This window comes from Coregonus clupeaformis, chromosome 20 (genome assembly GCF_020615455.1).
Source record: "Coregonus clupeaformis isolate EN_2021a chromosome 20, ASM2061545v1, whole genome shotgun sequence".
Taxonomy (NCBI): domain Eukaryota; kingdom Metazoa; phylum Chordata; class Actinopteri; order Salmoniformes; family Salmonidae; genus Coregonus; species Coregonus clupeaformis.
The window spans coordinates 19,315,519-19,337,764 of NC_059211.1; the positions used below are offsets into that span (position 1 = coordinate 19,315,519).

A 22,246-nucleotide genomic window follows, 5' to 3' on the forward strand; every position below is an offset into this window, starting at 1 on the left:
GAGAACAGTCTATGACTAGGATGGCTGGAGTCTCTGACAATTTTTAGGGCCTTCCTCTGACACCGACTGGTATAGAGGTTCTGGATGGCAGGAAGCTTAGCCCCAGTGATGTACTGGGCCGTACGCACTACCGTCTGTAGTGCCTTGCGGTCGGAGGCCGAGCAGTTGCCATACCAGGCGGTGATGCAACCAGTCAGGATGCTCTCGATGTTGCAGCTGTAGAACTTTTTGAGGATGTAAGTAGTGGATATGAATACCTTATTCCCATTGAAACCCCAAAACCTCTCCTACCTCTTTGATTAGCAGCTTGAAAACTGAAGGCACTTTCACTGCAATTTCATTCACTCCGAAAAACAGTCTCCTGTGGGAAAGAATGAGAGAAAGGTTCAACATTTAGTTCAAACACTAACAACTCATTACACTATAACAAACAGTTGTAAAGGGTTGTAATAAAACCCTTGATAAGGTGTGACACTGACAGTGCTACATTAAGTAGGTCAGAGTCCCACTCTCAACACACACACACTAGACGCTGGGTAAGTGACACATGGGGAGCAGTAGGCCAGTTCTGGGCAGACTGACAGCAGGGCTATTATAAGGTGTTGTCAGGGCTTTGTTAGGTGACTGGGCTATGGATGTCCGGTCGTCTAAGGTGACAGAGGTACTGCTGTGGCCGGCAGTTATGAAGTCTGGCACTGGGGGATGGGGGTGGTGAATCTATCATAGGAAGGGCAAACCCCAGGGTTATTCAATAAGCTGTAGTAGTTGCTGTAGTCCGGAATCCAGTTGAGGGTAAAGTGTAATAGTATACCTGTACTCCTGCTGGTTGCTGGTGAGCCCCGTGCTGTGTTCTGAGTGGATGTTGGAACAGGTCACCTCCAGGTCCTCCAAGCCCCTGTGGTGTGTGTGTGTGGGCACGCATGTATGAAGGAGGGGAAACAAGAGTCCTCCATTGGAACACATTTGCTTGGATACACACATTAAAAAACAGAAATATCACATTTACATAAGTATTCAGACCCTTTACTTAGTACTTTGTTGAAGCACCTTTGGTAGCAATTACAGCCTCGAGTCTTCTTGGGTATGACGCTACTAGCTTGGCACACCTGTATTTGGGGAGTTTCTCCCATTCTTCTCTGCAGATCCTCTCAAGCTCTGTCAGGTTGTCGCTGCACAGCTATTTTCAGGTCTCTCCAGAGATGTTTGGTCGGGTTCAATTTCGGGCTCTGGCTGGGCCACTCAAGGACATTCAGAGACTTGTCCGAAGACACTCCTGCGTTGTCTTGGCTGTGTGCTTAGGGTCGTTGTCCTGTTGGAAGGGGAACCTTGACCCCAATCTGAGGTCCTGAGCGCTCTGTAGCAGGTTTTCATCAAGGATCTCTCTGTACTTTGCTCCGTTCATCTTTCCCCTCGATCCTGACTAGTCTCAGTCCCTGCCACTGAAAAACATCCCCGCAGCATGATGCTGCCACAATCATGCTTCACCGTAGGGATGGTGCCAGGTATCCTCCAGACGTGACGCTGGGCATTCAGGCCAAAGAGTTCAATCTTGGTTTCATCAGACCAGAATCTTGTTTCTCATGGTCTGAGAGTCATTTAGGTGCCTTTTGGCAAACTCCAAGCGGGCTGTCATGTGCCTTTTACTGAGGAGTGGCTTCCGTCTGGCCACTCTACCATAAAGGCCTGATTGGTGGCATGCTGCAGAGATGGTTGGCCTTCTGGAAGGTTCTCCCGTCCCCACAGAGGAACTCTGGAGCTCTGTCAGAGTGACCATGGGGTTTCTTGGTCACCTCCCTGACCAAGGCACTTCTCCACTGAATGCTCAGTTTGGCCATACGGCCAGCTCTAGGAAGAGTCTTGGTGGTTCGTTCTTTTTTATTTGCAAACATTTCTAAAAACGTGTTTTTTCGCTTTGTCATTATGTGGTATTGTGTGTAGATTGATAAGGCTGTAACATAACAAAATGTGGAAAAAGTGAAGGGGTCTGAATACTTTCCGAATGCACTGCAACTTCAGAAATGTTTCCAGGTCACTGAATATAATTATGGTCCGTTAAATTGCTTACGTTAATACTTCAAAATTCTGGACCTCGTCGTTCCAGTAGTACTTTGTGCTATGGAGTGTAAAATAGCGAATCTGAAAAAAAAGACAACGTTATTAACAGAAGTTTTTAACAGAAACTTTGTGTGCCCCCCCCCCCCAATTGACCATGAAAGTGTATACTTTTGTGAGCGTGTGAGACAGAGACAGGTAAAATAATTTAAAAAGACCATCCATGTATCCATGCGTGTTATTGTGTGTGCCATCACGTGTTATTACCTGAGTGGGCTGGTACTCGGCGTACTTCCTGTTGAACTCCTGGGCGGGGCTGTCCGAGGGGTGGGGGGAGTGTCCGTTGGCCATGGGGGGAGTGGTCTGGGTCTCCAGGCTGTCAAAGGGGTTCCTCCCGGGGGCCAGCATCACACGCACCTTGGCTAGGAACCAGCGCTTAAACTCATCCTGAGAAACACACACGTACACCATCAGCTGTGACAGGTTCTCTTGTATTCCCGTACTTAGTGAAGAAAAATAAAAAAAGCCTTTGTATGTGAACAGCTTATGATTCATTGAGGGAGAGTTTGCTCTTGTAAATTTTGATGCATTATCCTGGTTTTGTATTTTTCTACCCACAATGCTCATTGACGGGACATTCTAAATTACCATGACAATTATTCATCACAATAGTAATATTAATCCACGGTAGAGTATCAACTGAACTGCTGCGCTTATAGTCTATGGCGGGCCTGTGCGTAAAATCTCATGATGACCCACTGCCCTGTAATCCCCCACTCTTAAACTAACCCTAAAATCCTTTCAAATAAAGCAAGGTATATAAATGAGTCAAATAAGCACTAAATTACAGCGTGGAGGTGTAATTTACACACTAGAGAGGTGTAAATTACACCTCCACGCTTTGATGTGGTCGCATCAGTGCGAGCTACAAATTCTAGCTGTCTCAGGCGCCACTCCAGAATCTCCCATAAGTGTTCAATTGGGTTGAGATCTGGTGACTGAGATGATCATGGCATATGGTTTACATCATTTTCATGCTCATCAAACCATCCAGTGACCACTCAAGCCCTGTGGATGGGGACATTTGTCATCCTATGGGGGCATAGCCAAGGTAGCCAAAATAATGGCCTGCCCAGAATTTTATACATGTCCCTAAGCATGATGGGATATAATTGCTTAATGAACTCAGGAACCACAGCTGTGTAGAAGCACCTGCTTTCAACATACTTTGTAGCCCTCATTTACTCAAGTGTCTCCATTATTTTGGCAGTTACCTGTACAGTGCCTTCGGAAAGTATTCAGACCCCTTGACTTTTTCCACATTGTTACATTACAGCCTTATTCTAAAATGGATTAAATAAACCATTTTCCTTAGCAATCTACACACAATAACCCCATAATGACAAAGCGAAAACAGTTTTTTAGAAATTTTAGCCAATTTATTAAAAATAATAAAACAGAAATACCTTACAGTGGGCTCCAAAATTACTGGCACCCCTGACTGGAAATGCACAAACAATACTTTAGAAAATATAAACAATATAATTATAGAGAAACTCAAAATACCAACATGTGAGAAATACTGTACTTAATGTTTCAGTGGAACCAACCAAAATCATACAATTATTTAATACAAAATAAATGTCACCAAAATCAAGGTTTCATAATTATTGGCACTCCTCATTTAGTACTTAGTGCAACCATCTCTGGCAAGGATAACAGCACGGAGTCTTTTCCTGTAATGTTTGACAAGGTTAAGGAACACATTTGGAGGGATTTTGGACCATTCCTCTATGCAGATCCTTTCAAGATCCTTCACATTATTGGGTTTGCGCTTATCAACTGCCCTCTTCAACTCAGCCCACAGATTTTCGATTGGATTGAGGTCCGGCGACTGAGATGGCCATGGCAGAACATTGACTTTGATGTCACAGAACCATTTCTGTGTGGATCTTGAGGTATGTTTTGGGTCATTGTCTTGTTGGAAAGTCCACCTACGGCCAAGTCCCAGCCTTCTGGCAGAGGCAACCAGATTGTCAGCCAAAATTGCCTGATACTTGGTGAAATTCATTATGCCATCAATCTTAACCAGTGCCCCTGGACCTCTGGAATTAAAAACAGCCCCAAAACATCACTGACCCACCACCATATTTCACTGTGGGTATGAGGTGCCTCTCCTTGTATGCATCTCTGTTTCGACGCCAAACATGCCGATGCTGTATCTGACCAAAACGTTCAATTTTGGTCTCATCTGACCAGAGCACCTTCTTCCAGTCATAATTTAAATGATGTTTGGCAAACTCCAAGCGCTTGCGTCTGTGTCTTGGGGTCAGAAAGGGCTTTCTTCTGGCAACCCTTCCAAAGAGCCTGTGGTTGTGGAGGTGGCGTCTGATGGTGCTTTTTGAAACCTGGTGACCCAAAGACGCCACCAAGGCCTGCAATTCTTTCATAGTGATTCTTGGGGATTTTGTTGCTTCTCTCACCATCCTCCTCCCTATCCTGGGGGGCAAAATGTATTTGCGTCCTCTACCCGTGAGGTTTTCAACTGTTCCATATATTTTTTTGATTTTTAATAATTGCCCTGACAGTGCTCAGTGGTATATTCAATCGTTTGTGGATCTTCTTGTAGTCATTACCAGATTTATGAAGGTCTACAACCATCTGTCTGTCTCTTTTGAACTGCCAGTTCTTTTGTTTTCTTCATGGTGTTGGATGACAAAGGGATATTGCATGCGTGTTACCTCATTTTTATACCCTAGTGAAACAGGAAGTGAGGTATTGGCTCAATATAGTTCCTTAAGACTTGTGGAATTTAATTCCTGGTTTAATTTTGGTAGATGTTATTTACAATAATCTTTAAGGGTGCCATTAATTGTGAAACCAATAAATGATTTTGGTTGGTTCCATTGAAACATTAATATAGTACAGTATTTCTCACATGTTGGTATTTTGAGTTTCTCTATAATTATATTGTTTATATTTTTTTAAGTATTGTTTGTGCATTGCCAGTCAGGGGTGCCAGTAATTTTGGAGCCCACTGTATTTACATAAGTATTCAGACCCCTTGCTATGAGACCCAAAATTGAGCTCAGGTGCATTCTGTTTCCATTGATCATCCTTCAGATGTTTCTACAACTTGATTGGAGTCCACCTGCGGTAAATCCAATTGATTGGACATGATTTGGAAAGGCACACACCTGTCTATATAAGGTCCCACAGTTGACTGTGCATGTCAGAGCAAAAACCAAGCCATGAGGTTGAAGGAATTGTACGTAGAGCTCCGAGACAGGATTGTGTCGAGGCAAAGATCTGGGGAAGGGTACCAAAAAAATTCTGCAGCTTTGAAATTCCAAGAACACAGTGGCCTCCATCAACTTAAATGGAAGAAGTTTGGAACCACCAAGACTCTACCTAGAGCTGGCCGCCCAGCCAAACTGAGAAATCCGGGGAGAAGGGCCTTGGTCAGGGAGGTGACCAAGAACTGGCACCATCCCTACGGTGAAGCATGGTGGTGGCAGCAGCATCATGCTGTGGGGATGTTTTTCAGCGGCAGGGACTGGGAGCTGTTACGTTCCCCAGTTTCTGTGTTGTAGGTTGTGTATTTTCATGTATGTATTTCAGGAAATGGGTTCCTGAAATTCCCCAACAAGCAGCTGATTGGTCAATGAACATTGATGATTGGAGAGCTGACCCTGCGCCCTCGTCAGGATGCAGCTGTCTCCAATTACCAACTCCTTCTGAAGCTATATAAGCCCCAGTTCTGTTGCTCAGAAGAGGGAAGGGGAACCAGAATTGCTGAGAGTTGTAGCATGTTGGTTGTTGCTAAGACATTTGGTATGTACTGTGTAGTTGTTGCTGTGAGAGCTGATTGTAATGTTTTGTGTTAGTTTGTGGCTCAGAGTTTCTTTAATGTCCTGAGTTAGTTTTTTTCTCAGGTTTTTGTTGTGAACCAGTTTGTGCTATTTTTGTTTCATTTGTTCCCAAGGGGGGAAAGGGAAGGCACCTAGGGAGTGCTTAGGCAAGAGGCCCGCGGGCATACATTACCCGTAGAAGTTGACTGTCTATGCACACTAGGAAAGACCTGGGCGGACCATCCCTTGTATTTTGGTTAGTGCACCAGGTGGTGCTAGTTAAGTAAGTAGTGGGTAGGCAGGTAAGGTAGGAGAGGGGGCTTTGATATTTACTTTCTTTGCTTTGGTTCCGTCCAGCCCCTTTTCCCCAAACTTACCGTGCGAAGGAATAAATTCCCTGTTAACGGTATTCTCTGCCTTTTGTCATCCTTACTCACACCTACAGTCCCATACCCATTTCACACCACGGAGAGTTGAGTTGTAGCAGGGTGTTGCGTTCCCTCTTCCGAGAGGCGTGCGTAACAGGAGCTAGTCAGGATCGAGGCAAAGATGAACAGAGCAAAGTACAGAGAGATCCTTGATGAAAGCCTGCTCCAGAGCGCTCAGGACCTCAGACTAGGGCAAAGTTTCACCTTCCAACAGGACAACAACCCTAAGCACACAGCCAAGACAACGCAGGAGTGGCTTCGAGACAAGTGTCTGAATGTCCTTGAGTGACCCAGCCAGAGCCCGAAATTGAACCCGATCGAACATCTCTGGAGAGAACTGAAAATAGCTGTTCAGCAACACTCCCCATCCAACCTGACAGAGCTTGAGAGGATCTGCAGGGAAGAATGGGAGAAACTCCCCAATATAGGTGTCCCAAGCTTGTAGCGTCATACCTAAGAAGACTCGATGCTGTAATCACTGCCAAAAGGTGCTTCAACAAAGTACTGGGTAAAGATACTTATGTAAATCTGATATTTCCGTTTTTTATTTGTAATACATTTGCTAAAATTAAATTTAAAAAAATAAACAAATGTGGCTTTGTCATTCTGGGGTATTTTGTGTAGATTGATGAGGGAAACATTTTTAAATTCATTTTTAGAATAAGGCTGTAACATAAAATGTGTAAAAAGTCAAGGGGTCTGAATACTTTCTGAAGGCACTGTATATGGATAACATGGGTTCATTGTAGGCCAACATTGCATTTTAAAGAGAAAGCATGTGCCATGATCCCACGGGAAATAGGCCTATGGGAGTTTATGCTTTTTATTAACTACAAATTGGTGGCTGATATATCTACTTTAAAATAAAGTGTTACTGAAATATCGAGAATGGTTGCTGCCATAGTAATGAGGACAATGACTTACGGTTGATTGGAGCAGCACAACTTCGGCCTCTCTGATGGTGGTCCGGCTACAGGTGGCCTTCACACACCATTCTGGCATCCAGTAGAGCAGCAGCAGGAGGAAGCCCCCCGTACAGAGCACCAAAAGACCAACCACCGCCACACGCCACCGACACACACGGTACCCCTGGAGCTCCTAGAGTGGGCCAAGGTGGGGAGAGGGGATGGTTAAAGCTGTAGTTCATATTAGTGTTGCATGGTATACCGAAACTGTACTTTTTCAGTACTTCTTTCAAATGTGTCTCACATCATACTACGGATTGAGAGAATCAAGTCTGTTTAGTAATTTGTCTGAATCTTCTCAAGGGGGCAGAAGCTAGCCAGGCTGCGCTTGCGCGAGAGAGCGCTAGAGCGAGAGACGGAGAGAGAGAGCGACGGAGAGAGAGCGAGAGCAACAGATGGAGAGAGAGAGCGACAGATAGAGAGAGAGAGCGACAGATGGAGAGAGACAGATGGAGAGGGAGAGAGAGACAGGTGGAGAGAGAGTGACAAATGGAGAGAGAGAGAGAGCGACAGATGGACAGAGAGAGAGCGATAGAGCGCACTAGAGCGAGAGACGGAGCGGGTGAGACGGAGAGAGAGCGCGCGAGAGACGGAGAGAGAGCGAGCGAGAGACAGCGAAAGCGAGTGAGAGACGGAGAGAGAGCGAGCGCAAGAGATATGGAGAGAGCAAGCGACAGATAGAGGGAAAGCGCGAGAGAGCAAGAGACACGGAGAGAGCGAGAGACACTTCAACTCCACTATATGAGTTTGCCATCAGTGTTGCGTCAATGTGACGCTCTACCTGCTACACAGAGCGCGTTGTTTTGTACCATATTCATCGATAATGCGTAAGTACAATAGCTTTGGTCCAGTTTATCGCAAGTACTCATTCAATTATTGCTAATGGTTGTACTAAATGATCCTCTAATTACACAAGTTGCTTTTGTTTACATTGTGAAAATAGTCAATGTAGCTAGCTAGCTAGAGTTTCTGCTAGCTAGTAGCTTCTTGGAGGCCATATGCAACCAAAATTAACTATTTCTCATTACTTTAATTCAGCGATTCTTGAGTTGGACGCTGCCATTGGACGTGACGCAGTGCGAGCGCAACACTGGCAGTATAGCAGCTTTCAATGACAGCATTCCCTCAATGGCTGATGGCAATGCCGGACTCCCGATGGCTGTAGAGTAGCAGGGCCGTGCGAGTGTGATTGAGTGAAGGAAAGGGGGGGGTAAGGTAGAAAGAGGTAATAAAATGAGGGAACACACCATCTCATCCTCCTCATCCTTGTTCACAATCGTCAGGTCTTCTTTCGCCATTCTGCAGACGAGTCACCAAGCCCACTGAGCACAGCTTCATTGAAACAAGAGCACAATGACACCACTACATGAGAATGTGATTCTACCCCAGTACGAAGGCATGAGTACATCTCAGAGTATGTGTCCAACCCAGTGCATACCAGAACATGACTCAACCTTCAAGTGAGACCAATGAGATGAACCACACCACCTGTGCAGTGACTGAAACCAGAGCCATATACGCACAGTTGGACAACTGAATGAATGATAAACTAGAATAGACTGGACAGGGCTGGAATACTCTAAAAAAAACATGCTGTCCTACTCTTGAGTTGGCCAAATCAAAATCAAATCAAATTTTATTTTTTTCACATGCGCTGAATACAACAGGTGTAGACCTTACCGTGAAATGCTTACTTACAAGCCCTTAAACAATGCAGTAGAAGAAATAGAGTTAAGAAAATAATTACTATATAAACTAAAGTAACAATGTTAAATAAAAAGTAACACAATAAAATAACAATAACGAGGCTATATACAGGGGGTACCGGTACCGAGTCAATATGCAGGTTAGTCAAGGTAATTTGTGCATGCAGGTAGAGGTAAAGTGATTATGTATAGATAATAAACAGTGAGTAGCAGCAGCGTAAAAACAAGGGGGGGTCCAGCAAAATTAAGGCAGCTTATACAATTTTAAAAACATTACAATACATTCACAACACACTGTGTGCCCTCAGGCCCCTACTCCACCACATACCTACAATACAAAATCCATGTGTACGTGTGTGTGTATAGTGCGTATGTTATTGTGTGTGTATGCATGTGTCTGTGCCTATGTTTGTGTTGCTTCACAGTCCCTGCTGTTCCATAAGGTGTATTTGTATATGTTTTTTAAATCTAATTTTACTGCTTGCATCAGGTACTTGATGTGGAATATAGTTCCATGTAGTCATGGCTCTATGTAGTACTGTGCGCCTCCCATAGTCTGTTCTGGACTTGGGGACTGTGAAGAGACCTCTTGTGGCATGTCTTGTGCGGTATGCATGGGTGTCATAGCTGTGCGCCAGTAGTTCAAACAGACAGCGCAGTGCATTCAACATGTCAATACCCCTCACAAATACAAGTAGTGATGAAGTCAATCTCTCCTTCACTTTGAGCCAGGAGAGATTGACATGCATATTATTAATGTTAGCTCTCTGTGTACATCCAAGGGCCAGCCGTGCTGCCCTGTTCTGAGCCAATTGCAATTTTCCTAAGTCCCTTTTTGTGGCACCTGACCACACGACTGAACAGTAGTCCAGGTGCAACAAAACTAGGGCCTGTAGGACCTGCCTTGTTGATAGTGCTGTTAAGAATGTAGAGCAGCACTTTATTACGGACAGACTTCTCCCCATCTTAGCTACTGTTGTATCAATATGTTTTGACCATGACAGTCACCTCAACTGCTCAATTTCCACATTATTTATTACAAGATTTAGTTGAGGTTTAGTGAATGATTTGTCCCAAATACAATGCTTTTAGTTGTAGAAATATTTAGGACTAACTTATTCCTTGCCACCCACTCTGAAACTAACTGCAGCTCTTTGTTAAGTGTTGCAGTCATTTCAGTCGCTGTAGTAGCTGACGTTTATAGTGTTGAGTCATCCGCATACATTTACTCAAAGCCAATGGCATGTCGTTAGTAAACCTTGAAAAAAGTAAGGGGCCTAGACAGCTGCCCTGGGGAATTCCTGATTCTACCTGGATTATGTTGGAGAGGCTTCCATTAAAGAACACCCTCTGTGTTCTGTTAGACAGGTAACTCTTTTATCCACAATATAGCAGGGGGTGTAAAGCAATAACACATACGTTTTTCCAGCAGCAGACTATGATCGATAATGTCAAAAGCCGCACTGGTCTAACAAAACAGCCCCCACAATCTTTTTATCATCAATTTCTCTCAGCCAATCATCAGTAATTTGTGTAAGTGCTGCGCTTGTTGAATGTCCTTCCCTATAAGCGTGCTGAAAGTATGTTAATTTGTTGCTGTAAAATAGCATTGTATCTGGTCAAACACCATTTTTTCCCAAAGTTTACTAAGGGTTGGTAACAGGCTGATTGGTCGGCTATTTGAGCCAGTAAAGGGGGCTTTACTACTATTCTTAGGTAGCGGATTTACTTTTGCTTCCCTCCAGGCCTGGGTCACACAGTTTCTAGTAGGCTTAAATTGAAAATGTCAAATATGAGTGGCAATTCCATCTGCTATTATCCTCAGTAATTTTCCATCCAAGTTGTCACACCCCGGTGGCTTGTCATTGTTGATGGACAACAAAAAAATGAACCTCTTCCATACTCACTTTACGGAATTCAAAATTACAACACTTGTCTTTCATAATTTGGTCAGATATACTTGGATGTGTAGGGTCAGCGTTTGTTGCTGGCATGTCATGCCTAAGTTTGCTAATCTTGCCAATGAAAAAAATTAAGTAGTTGGCAATATCAGTCGGTTTTGTGATGAATGAGCCATCTGATTCAATGAATGATGGAGCTGAGTTTGCCTTTTTTCCCAAAATTTCATTTAAGGTGCTCCAAAGCTTTTTACTATCATTCTTTATGTCATTTATCTTTGTTTCATAGTGTAGTTTCTTCTTTTTATTCAGTTTAGTCACATGATTTGTCTATTTGCAATACGTTTGCCAATCGGTTGTGCAGCCAGACTTATTTGCCATTCCTTTTGCCTCATCCCTCTCAACCATAACATTTTTCAATTCCTCATCAATCCACGGGGATTTAACAGTTTTTACAGTCATTTTCTTAAATGGGTGCATGATTATTAGTAACTGGAATAAGCAACTTCATAAATGTGTCAAGTGCAGCGTCTGTTTGCTCCTCATTACACACCACGGACCAACAAATATTCAACAACATAGGAATCACTACAAAACGTATTGTATGACCTCTTATACACTATATTAGGCCCAGCCTTTGGAAGATATGGCTACTATATTGTGATCACTACATCCGATGGATCTGGATACTGCGTTCAAGCTAATTTATGCAGCATTAGTAAAGATGTGATGCTTACTTGTTTTCATTGCTTTACTGGGAAGCTTAGCAGAAGTAGATATGCTCATGTTATTTATGTTAGTGCAGGGTGAGCTGCACACAGTGGACTTCCTACTAGGGCACACCGCCTCAGCGTTAACAGTATAAATCTGGTTCATAGGCACATGATTACTGCATACAATAGCTGTAGGTTTAGCAGTGGCATTCAGGGCAGTTAGAGGGACATAAATTCAGTTACTTACATTGTGTCTACCAACACCCTGGTATAATGTACATTTGCTGAAGCATTATGACAACTCAGCGTCACAATGGTAGGGATTAACTGAGCTGGGATTGGGTCATTGATAAGTCAGTCTCAACGCAGCTTTATAATGCTGTAAAAAATATCCAGGAACCCAAATGATTTGGGTGGATCCCATCCTCCTTATAAAACGTGTTTTGTTTCCAAAAGGTATCGAAATTGTCAACAAAAGTTACACCCATTGAGTATGTAGCCCTACTGTATGACATTGAGTTTGCCATATGAATCTGGGTTTGCCTGTGCAGATCTCTACAGGCTCAGACAGCCAGTTGACCGGAGAGCACCTAAAACAGAGCATGAGTGGTGCAGCTGTGACACCCAGTATGGAACACTCCCACAGACAGTGACAAGCTCCTTTCCCAACAGCCTGGCCAGCCCTGGAGGACAGCTGAGAGAGAGAGAGAGAGAAGAAGCATGGGGGGTATTGAGTAACACCCATCTGATGACTCAGGACTGCGAGTGTGTGTCTGTGTGTTCTGCAATGATCTGTATGAGTGGAACCTGACCTCTCTGTACAGAAGAGTTAAGGGTTTGAAGGGGAATGTCAGGGTCAAAAGGTCAACGGGCAGTTGGAATCAACCAGTACAGCCAAAGATTAAAGACAATCAAAGATGCACCAAGAGATGCAACAGAACTTCAACATGCAGCTGGCTAAACAAACACTTATCTATTCACTATACTTGTATCTCAATGTTATGGATGTAAAGTCACAAAGAAGACAAAGGGAACGCAATCAAAACTTCCAACATCAGCACCATATCAGCCCCAGACTGAAATCCAACCAAATAACCCATGGAATATTTTCTCATATCCTGACATGATAGGGATGGTCCCCGAAGTCACACTACAGAAGGCTTGGAATTCCAACCAGGCTTCCCGATTGATGACCTGGCGAGATTCCATGATGCCCACCACAGCATGATGGCAGCAGTTTGAATGACCCCGCATTGAAAGGGCATTGTGCCAGGAGCACTAGGCAGCAATGAAAATATTAAAAATACCTTTATTAAAACATGAAAAAATAATAGCAGGCCTGGTTGACCCAGAGGGAGGTCCATCCTCTCTTCGTACATGTGCCGGTTGTACGGTGCTGGATGGCCAGATGAGGGGGAGATTTCGCTGGGCTCACTGCTGAGAGCGGGGGCTATGGTAGGAAACGGGCTAGCCCGTGCATGTCTGCGATTAGCTGCAGCACGGGGGATAACACACACGTTTAAAACACACACCCCCTACAAAAACAACAGGCTGGCTTTCGCCATTGCTGGACTGGTGTCAGATATCATACTGGAGAGAATCGCGATTAATTAATGTACAGTATATCTGTAGCGGGGGGGGGGGGCTGTGCGCACACACAGACAGTGCTCTCAAGGACAAAGAGCTCTAATGCTCAGTCGCTTTTACAGGATTAGACTTGTCATTGAAAACAGAGAAGCTTTTTGGACATCAATGCTGCCAGTGGTTATTATAATCATCAAAGCCTCTCTTACCTTTTATTAGGTGTGTCCTCTTTACACACAAACAGTTTAATTAGTAGTGCAGCAACATATTTCCCCCCTCATGTAGGTCGAGCCCCATTGAAGTGCACCCAGCGCCGGCTGCTTCCACATATGGAGTGTGGGTATATCTCCATGGTACAGACTACAAAGACCATTCCTACCCCAACAAGGCCTCTGAGCAGACACTTTGCCTGTGCTCTCAGGGGACTGGCTTTTCTCAAGGCCCAAAGGTGGGGAAAAAAAGATGCATGAGGGAGGCAGGCTGGCCAACAGCGATTTAGAGGGGCTTTTGGCAGGACATTCTGTTGTATCAACAATGGAGCGACAAGAGAAAAGAGATTGAGAGAGCGACTCAGAGAGAGAACAGTGTGAAAGGGGAGAGAGGGAGAAAAAAAGGGGACTCAGCAGCAGGGCTGACCCTGGCTGGCTGTCAGGGCCGGCGCTGGGTTGGGCCATCCCCCCCTGCACTGTGCCACTGGCCCCCGGCCCGGATCTTATCTGCCCGCAGCACTCTGGCCCTTTCTTTCCCTGGCACACAGCAGGATATTTTGCTTGGGACCAAGCCCTTCCTACTATTTTACAGCATGTCAGGAGTCCAGGGCGGGCGGCAAGCTGCTGGGCAGGCCACCCTATGGTGTGTCGTTTTGTCCCAGACAGTGTATACCAGTATGGGACTTTTGAGGCCATTAATTGTTAAACATTGCTGGATGGTTGGCACTGGAGTCAATGCACAAAGCAGAGCAAAGGTAGCGTCATCCATTGATTTTGTCACCATAAAAAATTATATATTACAGCCATATAACCTGGGGATTATTCATCTGGATACTGAACAGATACAACCATTTAATCTATATTTCAGCACTAATAAAACAAAGGCCTGGCTACGGTCTAACCAACCTAACACGTTTCTCTGCTTGTGACTAAAACATCAATACCTCACCTTTTAAGTCTGGCTAAACAGGAATAGAGTAGTTAATGTTTCTTTGGCATGTCTAGTAAACATAGTGCCTTCAGAATGTATTCATACACCTTGACGTATTCCACATTTTGTTGTGTTACAGCCTGAATTAGGGCTGTGACGGTAATACAATAACCATGTAACTGACTTCTGGATGAAGACATCACAAAAATAAAATAACCGTCAAAACTGTTTAAATAGGACTACATAAATTTACATTTTAACTTTATTTTCATTTAGATAAGGACCCTGGGACTAAACACCTCCCTCTGCAACTGGATCCTGGACTTCCTGACGGGCCACCCCAGGTGGTAAGGGTAGGTAACAACACATCTGCCAAGCCGACACAGGGGCCCCTCAGGGGTGCATGCTCCGTCCTCTCCTGTACTCCCTGTTCACCCATGACTGCATGGCCAGGCACAACTCCAACACCATCATTAAGGTTGCCGACGACACAACAGTGGTAGGCCTGATCACCGACAACGATGAGACAGCCTATAGGGAGGAGGTCAGAGACCTGTCCGTGTGGTGCCAGGATAACAACCTCTCCCTCAACGTGATCAAGACAAAGGAGATTATTGTGGACTACAGGAAGAAAAAAAAGGACTGAGCACGCCCCCATTCTCATCGACGGGGCTGTAGTGGAACAGGTTGAGAGCTTCAAGTTCCTTGGTGTCCACATCACCAACAAACTATCATGGTCCAAACACACCAAGACAGTCATGAAGAGATTTGGCATGGGTCCTCAGATCCTCAAAAAGTTCTACAGCTGCAACATCGAGAGCAACCTGACTGGTTGCATCACCGCCTGGTATGGCAACTGCTCGGCCTACGACCGCAAGGCACTACAGAGGGTAGTGCGTACGGCCCAGTACATCACTGGGGCCAAGCTTCCTGCCATCCAGGACCTCTATACCAGGCGGTGTCAGAGGAAGGCGCTAAAAATTGTCAAAGACTCCAGCCACCCTAGTCATAGACTATTCTCTCTGCTACCGCACGGCAAGCGGTACCGGAGTGCCAAGTCTAGGTCCAAAAGGCTTCTTAACAGCTTCTACCCCCAAGCCATAAGACTCCTTAACAGCTAATCATGGCTACCCTGACTATTTGCATTGCCCCCCCACCCCAACCCCCTCTTTTACGCTGCTGCTACTCTGTTTATTATCTATGCATAGTCACTTTAACTCTACCCACATGTACATATTACCTCAATTAACTTGACTAACCGGTGCCCCCGCACATTGACTCTGTACCGGTACCCCCTGTATATAGCCTCCCTACTGTTATTTTATTTTACTACTGCTCTTTAATTATTTTCTATTTCTAATTATTTACTATTTTCTTTTTACTTTTTTTCACCTTTTCTTAAAAAACTTTATTGTTGGTTAAGGGTTTGTAAGTAAGCATTTCACTGTAAGGTCTACACCGGTTGCAAATATTATTTGATTTGATAAATTTCAACTAATAGCGGAAATGTTTACTAATGATTATAAGCAATTGTTTCGCAACTTAGTCTATTAAACTTTCTACATCTCCTATTTCCAACTGCCCTCTGATGCTCGAGCAGCTAATCTGCTAGATGCGCGGGGGTGTAGGCTATGGCACTTCAGTAAAATCATCTTTGCTGTGTGGACTTTCTTTTATACAATGCACGTTTTCATTGCTTGCTAGTAAATAAATAAAAATCGGTCTTTTAAAAAAAGGTTGGATGTGTCTGACTATTCATTTATTATTCAACAGCAGTCGACAAGGTTGTTCTGGCTCTGAGGCCTATAATGGGCTAACGTGTCAAATGGACCCAGCACCAATCCTCTCCAACCTGGTATAGTATAATTTGATACGGAATATTTTCTTAATTTATACAGTGTTGAGGTAATGGGCATAATGCCAACCCAGAAATGGTGCTAGTGGGTCACCTATCTAGGATAGATAAACAGGTGCATTTTGAGTGTCTGATTAGGATGTCCTGACCTGTAACATGTTATACCTGAGTAAAGGATAATGCTTGCATCTTATCTAACTCTTCGACGTGAGTTAATCACATTCACGCGTCAAACTCATTCCACTGTTCTGCTAAGCTAACATATGGAATTGTTTTAAGATGGTCATACCATGGATCATTTAGCTATTTGATTTAGAATTTAAGGACCCCTGTAGTTAACATAAAAACATGTAAAATAAATATTTGATAAAATATTGAATTTGGTCTTTACTACTATATCCCATAGAAACGCATGTTTGATATTTTTGCACCAAAGAAAACAAGTGATAGACAACAATACAGATAAAAAAGTAAAAACAGTGAACTGGTGTGGTTGGAAGGCCAAGGGGTTATATGAAAACCACACCACAAAAAAACAATATACAATACATAAGTCTCCCGAGTGGCGCAGTGGTCTAAGGCACTGCATCGCAGTGCTAGCTGTGCCACTAGAGATCCTGGTTCGAATCCAGGCTCTGCTGTAGCTGGCCGCAACCGGGAGACCAATGGGGCGGCGCACAATTGGCCCAGCGTCGTCCAGGGTAGGGGAGGGAATGGCCGGCAGGGAGGTAGCTCAGTTGGTAGAGCATGGCGTTTGCAACGCCAGGGTTGTGGGTTCGATTCCCATGGGGTATGAAAATAAAAAAGAATAATGTATGCACTAACTGTAAGTCGCTCTGGATAAGAGCATCTGCTAAATGACGTAAATGTAAATAAGTACAACATTTTTAAAAAGGTTTGTAAAAACAGATAAAACCTACTAATTATAAATGTATAAATGAATTGATCAGTAATCACGTTAACATTTAAATTTGTTTTGTTTAAATGTGGGTGTGCATGTGAGTGTGTGTGAGTTAGGCTATATGGAGGAGATTACTGAGTAGTTTGGTTCATCAGGCTGATCCCCAGTCTTAGCTTGAAGTTATTGAGGGATGATGACATTTTGGCAATGTGAAGATAAGAATTCCAGAGTATGGTACCTCTATATCTGATAGAGAATTGACTATGTGAGGTGCGACACTGGGGAAGGTAAAGGTTATCGCAGTGTCTTGTGTTATTAGGGCTGTCCCCGACAAAAAAAAAATCTTGGTCGACTGAAAGTCATCTGTTCTTTCGAATTCTTCTACAGTGGGGGAAAAAAGTATTTAGTCAGCCACCAATTGTGCAAGTTCTCCCACTTAAAAATATGAGAGAGGCCTGTAATTTTCATCATAGGTACACGTCAACTATGACAGACAAAATGAGAAAAAATAATCCAGAAAATCACATTGTAGGATTTTTACTAGATTTATTTGCAAATTATGGTGGAAAATAAGTATTTGGTCAATAACTAAAGTTTCTCAATACTTTGTTATATACCCTTTGTTGGCAATGACAAAGGTCAAACGTTTTCTGTAAGTCTTCACAAGGTTTTCACACACTGTTGCTGGTATTTTGGCCCATTCCTCCATGCAGATCTCCTCTAGAGCAGTGATGTTTTGGGGCTGTCGCTGGGCAACACGGACTTTCAACTCCCTCCAAAGATATTCTATGGGGTTGAGATCTGGAGACTGGCTAGGCCACTCCAGGACCTTGAAATGCTTCTTACGAAGCCACTCCTTCGTTGCCCGGGCGGTGTGTTTGGGATCATTGTCATGCTGAAAGACCCAGCCACGTTTCATCTTCAATGCCCTTGCTGATGGAAGGAGGTTTTCACTCAAAATCTCACGATACATGGCCCCATTCATTCTTTCCTTTACACGGATCAGTCGTCCTGGTCCCTTTGCAGAAAAACAGCCCCAAAGCATGATGTTTCTACCCCCATGCTTCACAGTAGGTATGGTGTTCTTTGGATGCAACTCAGCATTCTTTGTCCTCCAAACACGACGAGTTGAGTTTTTACCAACAAGTTCTATTTTGGTTTCATCTGACCATATGACATTCTCCCAATCCTCTTCTGGATCATCCAAATGCACTCTAGCAAACTTCAGACGGGCCTGGACATGTACTGGCTTAAGCAGGGGGACACGTCTGGCACTACAGGATTTGAGTCCCTGGCGGCGTAGTGCGTTACTGATGGTAGGCTTTGTTACTTTGGTCCCAGCTCTCTGCAGGTCATTCACTAGGTCCCCCCGTGTGGTTCTGGGATTTTTGCTCACCGTTCTTGTGATCATTTTGACCCCACGGGGTGAGATCTTGCGTGGAGCCCCAGATCGAGGGAGATTATCAGTGGTCTTGTATGTCTTCCATTTCCTAATAATTGCTCCCACAGTTGATTTCTTCAAACCAAGCTGCTTACCTATTGCAGATGCAGTCTTCCCAGCCTGGTGCAGGTCTACAATTTTGTTTCTGGTGTCCTTTGACAGCTATTTGGTCTTGGCCATAGTGGAGTTTGGAGTGTGACTGTTTGAGGTTGTGGACAGGTGTCTTTTATACTGATAACAAGTTCAAACAGGTGCCATTAATACAGGTAACGAGTGGAGGACAGAGGAGCCTCTTAAAGAAGAAGTTACAGGTCTGTGAGAGCCAGAAATCTTGCTTGTTTGTAGGTGACCAAATACTTATTTTCCACCATAATTTGCAAATAAATTCATTAAAAAATCCTACAATGTGATTTTCTGGAGAAAAAAATTCTCAATTTGTCTGTCGTAGTTGACGTGTACCTATGATGAAAATTACAGGCCTCTCTCATCTTTTTAAGTGGGAGAACTTGCACAATTGGTGGCTGACTAAATACTTTTTTCCCCCACTGTATATATAGACACACCCTATGTATTTTAATAAGACAAATGCCTCAAGATGGTGCCAGAGATCGAGATAACCAGAAGAAAAAAACCTTAACCTGACTCAACTATTCTCCTCCTGATGGCTATCGCAGATTCTGCCATTACTCTCCTGAGTCGGCAACCTTTCTCATGTGGAATACCAATTTATCTTACAATTTCTACCGATCTGTGTACCAGTTACGGTTTTCACATGCACATTTTCGTGAAACAGTTTAATTTAATTTATAACAACGTCTTCATATCTCAAAATCATTGTCATGTGGTTAATCAAAATTCTATCAGAATCTAAATGAAAATGATAAACCTACAAAGTAACTTTATTGCCATTGCCAACTATGTAAAAATAGCCAACATAAAGGCCAACAAATAAAAACATTGCAGCCTGAAGGTAGAAAATAACCTGATCAAAATAAATATCCTATCAATCACTTTGGCTACACATGGCCTGTCTGCAACAAACTTGAAACATTGTATCAACTATTAACTTGGGTCCGGCCTGAAGGTTGTGCTAGCGAACTTCATATTCCCGCGTCAGTGAGCTTGGGACAGGCACAGCTGTAGGCTATTTGCGTAAGGGATAAGAAGCCGTGCTTGACTTGGGCAGGAGCTCACCGGAGCCGAGTACCGGCACCTCAAATGTTCTACTGCTTGAGCTCCTGTTCTTCTTATAGAACATTAGCTCAAAAGTATTGTGGAGCTCCTGCACCTAAATATTAAAAACAGTAACAGTACCAGCACCCAAAATGAGTACCGGAACCTTTTTCAGTCCAAGTCAAGCACTGATAAGAAGTTATCAGGTAGGCCTATTTTATGATGTTTCCACTGGATCAGAGCATGACATGTTTCCCTTTCTTGCTGAGTGGTTATCGAAAGGGAGAGAGCTGGAATTGTTTTTCAAATACATTGAGGAACTATTGTAATTCTCAATGCATGTAAAAACAGACTGTTTGCTTGCTGTTTGAGGTGAAGAAAACATTACTTTGAGAAGCTCCACAGAAGTGGTGATGCGTTAAGCCAATCAGAAATACTATCCGATCCTCAAATGGGAACATTTATATGCCTACACATTTGCGTGCAGGCCAGGTAGACTAGCCTATAGGCCTACTTCTGTGTGTGCGCGTCCTTACTCAACATTGACATGAGCGCACACCAAACAAAAGACAATGACTATATTGACAGAACTCATAAATGGAATTAAATAAACCAAAACTTGTTTCTCACAAGTGTAGCATAGGTTGTGCACTCTGCAAACAATGTGTCCACTCCGACAATGACAACAGGAAGACTGGAATAATAATATTAAAAGCATTCAAATAAATGACCGTAACCAAAGTAACAAACATTGTAGATGAGAAATTATAGGAATTAATGGTAAATGTACTACTGGTGATATATGTAATGGGGAATTGATATACACTAACAATCAAACGCAAACAATTCACACGTGAAGGTATGAAACAATGAATGTGCACAAATTGGCGGGAGAGAGCACATTCTGGAGAGAGAAGTGCATTGTGCATCTGGGCACATGGTCAATCCGACATCTGCATCGGCCATGCAGCATTTAAGGTGATATGGCCTCAGCAGAAGTCAGGGCATTCATACTTCTTGCACTTCGCAGAGTTGTTGTCAAGGAAGTGAGTTTGTGTTTTCTACAGGATGTACCGCCCCCACCTACCGTCAACCAATGTCAATGCGGAGCTATACAGAGCCCACCGCACTGTTACAACATGGTGATGTGGTATGGAGCTCGATTTGGCTTCTGCGTGCCTCTGGAGGCTCTGTAATTGCATTACCATCCATATGGAGCCTCCGACAACATTTTCGGATCAAGCATAAATTGGCTTTTAGTCTACGTCTCCGCAATGGATTGGTTCACGGAGATGGGCGCTAATATACAGTACCAGTCAAGTTTGGACACACCTACTCATTCAAGGGTTTTTCTTTATTTTTACTATTTTCTACGTTGTAGAATAATAGTGAAGACATCAAAACTATGAAATAACACATATGGAATCATGTAGTAACCAAAAAAGTGTTAAACAAATCAAAATATAGTTTATATTTGAGATTCTTCAAAGTAGCCACCCTCTTGGCATTCTCTCAACCAGCTTCATGAGGTAGTCTCCTGGAATGCATTTCAATTAAGAGGTGTGCCTTGTTAAATGTTTAATTTGTGGAATTTATTTCCCTCTTAATGCGTTTCAGCCAATCAGTTGTGTTGTTACAAGGTAGGGTGGGTATACAGAAGATAGCCCTATTTGGTAAAAGACCAAGTCCATATTATGGCAAGAACAGCTCAAATAAGCAAAGAGAAACGACAGTCCTTCATTACTTTAAGACATGAAGGTCAGTCAGTACGGAAAATTAAGAACGCCATCAAGCGCTATGATGAAACTGGCTCTCATGAAGACCGCCACAGAAAAGGAAGAACCAGAGTTACTTCTGCTGCAGAGGATAAGTTCATTAGAGTTACCAGCCTCAGAAATTGCAGCCCAAATAAATGTGTCAGAGTTCAAGTAACAGACACATCTCAACATCAATTCAGAGGAGACTGTGTGAATCAGGCCTTCATGGTCGAATTGCTGCAAAGAAACCACTACTAAAGGACACCAATAAGAAGAAGAGACCTGCTTGGTCCATGAAACACGAGCAATGGACATTAGACCGGTGGAAATGTGTCCTTTGGTCTGGAGTTTTATTGGTTCCAAATTGGAGATTTTTGGTTCCAACCGCTGTGTCTTTGTGAGACGCGGTGTGGGTGAACGGATGATCTCCGCATGTGTATTTCCCACCGTAAAGCATGGAGGATGAGGCGTTATGGTGTGGGGGTGCTTTGCTGGTGAAACTGTCTATGATTTATTTTGAATTCAAGGCACAATTAACCAGCATGGCTACCACAGCATTCTGCAGCGATACGTCATCCCATCTGGTTTGGAATTAGTGGGACTATCATTTGTTTTTCAACAGGACAATAACCCAACACACCACCAGGCTGTGTAAGGGCTATTTTACCAAGAAGGAGAGTGATGGAGTGCTGCATCAGATGACCTGGCATCCACAATCCCCTGACGCCAACCAAATTGAGATGGTTTGGGATGAGTCGGACTGCAGAGTGAAGGAAAAGCAG

General features: G+C 43.6%; 1 protein-coding gene across 3 annotated transcripts in view; it reads right to left on the bottom strand.

The window, feature by feature from the left end:
• LOC121533636 (polyamine-transporting ATPase 13A3) overlaps positions 1-22,246 on the bottom strand; it is a 57,204-nt gene that overhangs the window by 15,175 nt on the left and 19,783 nt on the right. For 2 of the 3 annotated variants that reach the window (XM_041839758.2, XM_045205363.1), the window contains 6 exons: positions 8,544-8,628; positions 7,256-7,429; positions 2,320-2,499; positions 2,066-2,136; positions 812-895; positions 292-361 (listed from right to left, as the gene is read on the bottom strand). In XM_041839758.2, the coding sequence (XP_041695692.1) occupies positions 292-361; positions 812-895; positions 2,066-2,136; positions 2,320-2,499; positions 7,256-7,429; positions 8,544-8,594 (630 nt within the window). In that variant the 5' untranslated portion in view covers positions 8,595-8,628. The remainder of the gene's footprint in view (positions 1-291; positions 362-811; positions 896-2,065; positions 2,137-2,319; positions 2,500-7,255; positions 7,430-8,543; positions 8,629-22,246) is intronic. The other variant, XM_045205364.1, reaches the window with a different exon arrangement.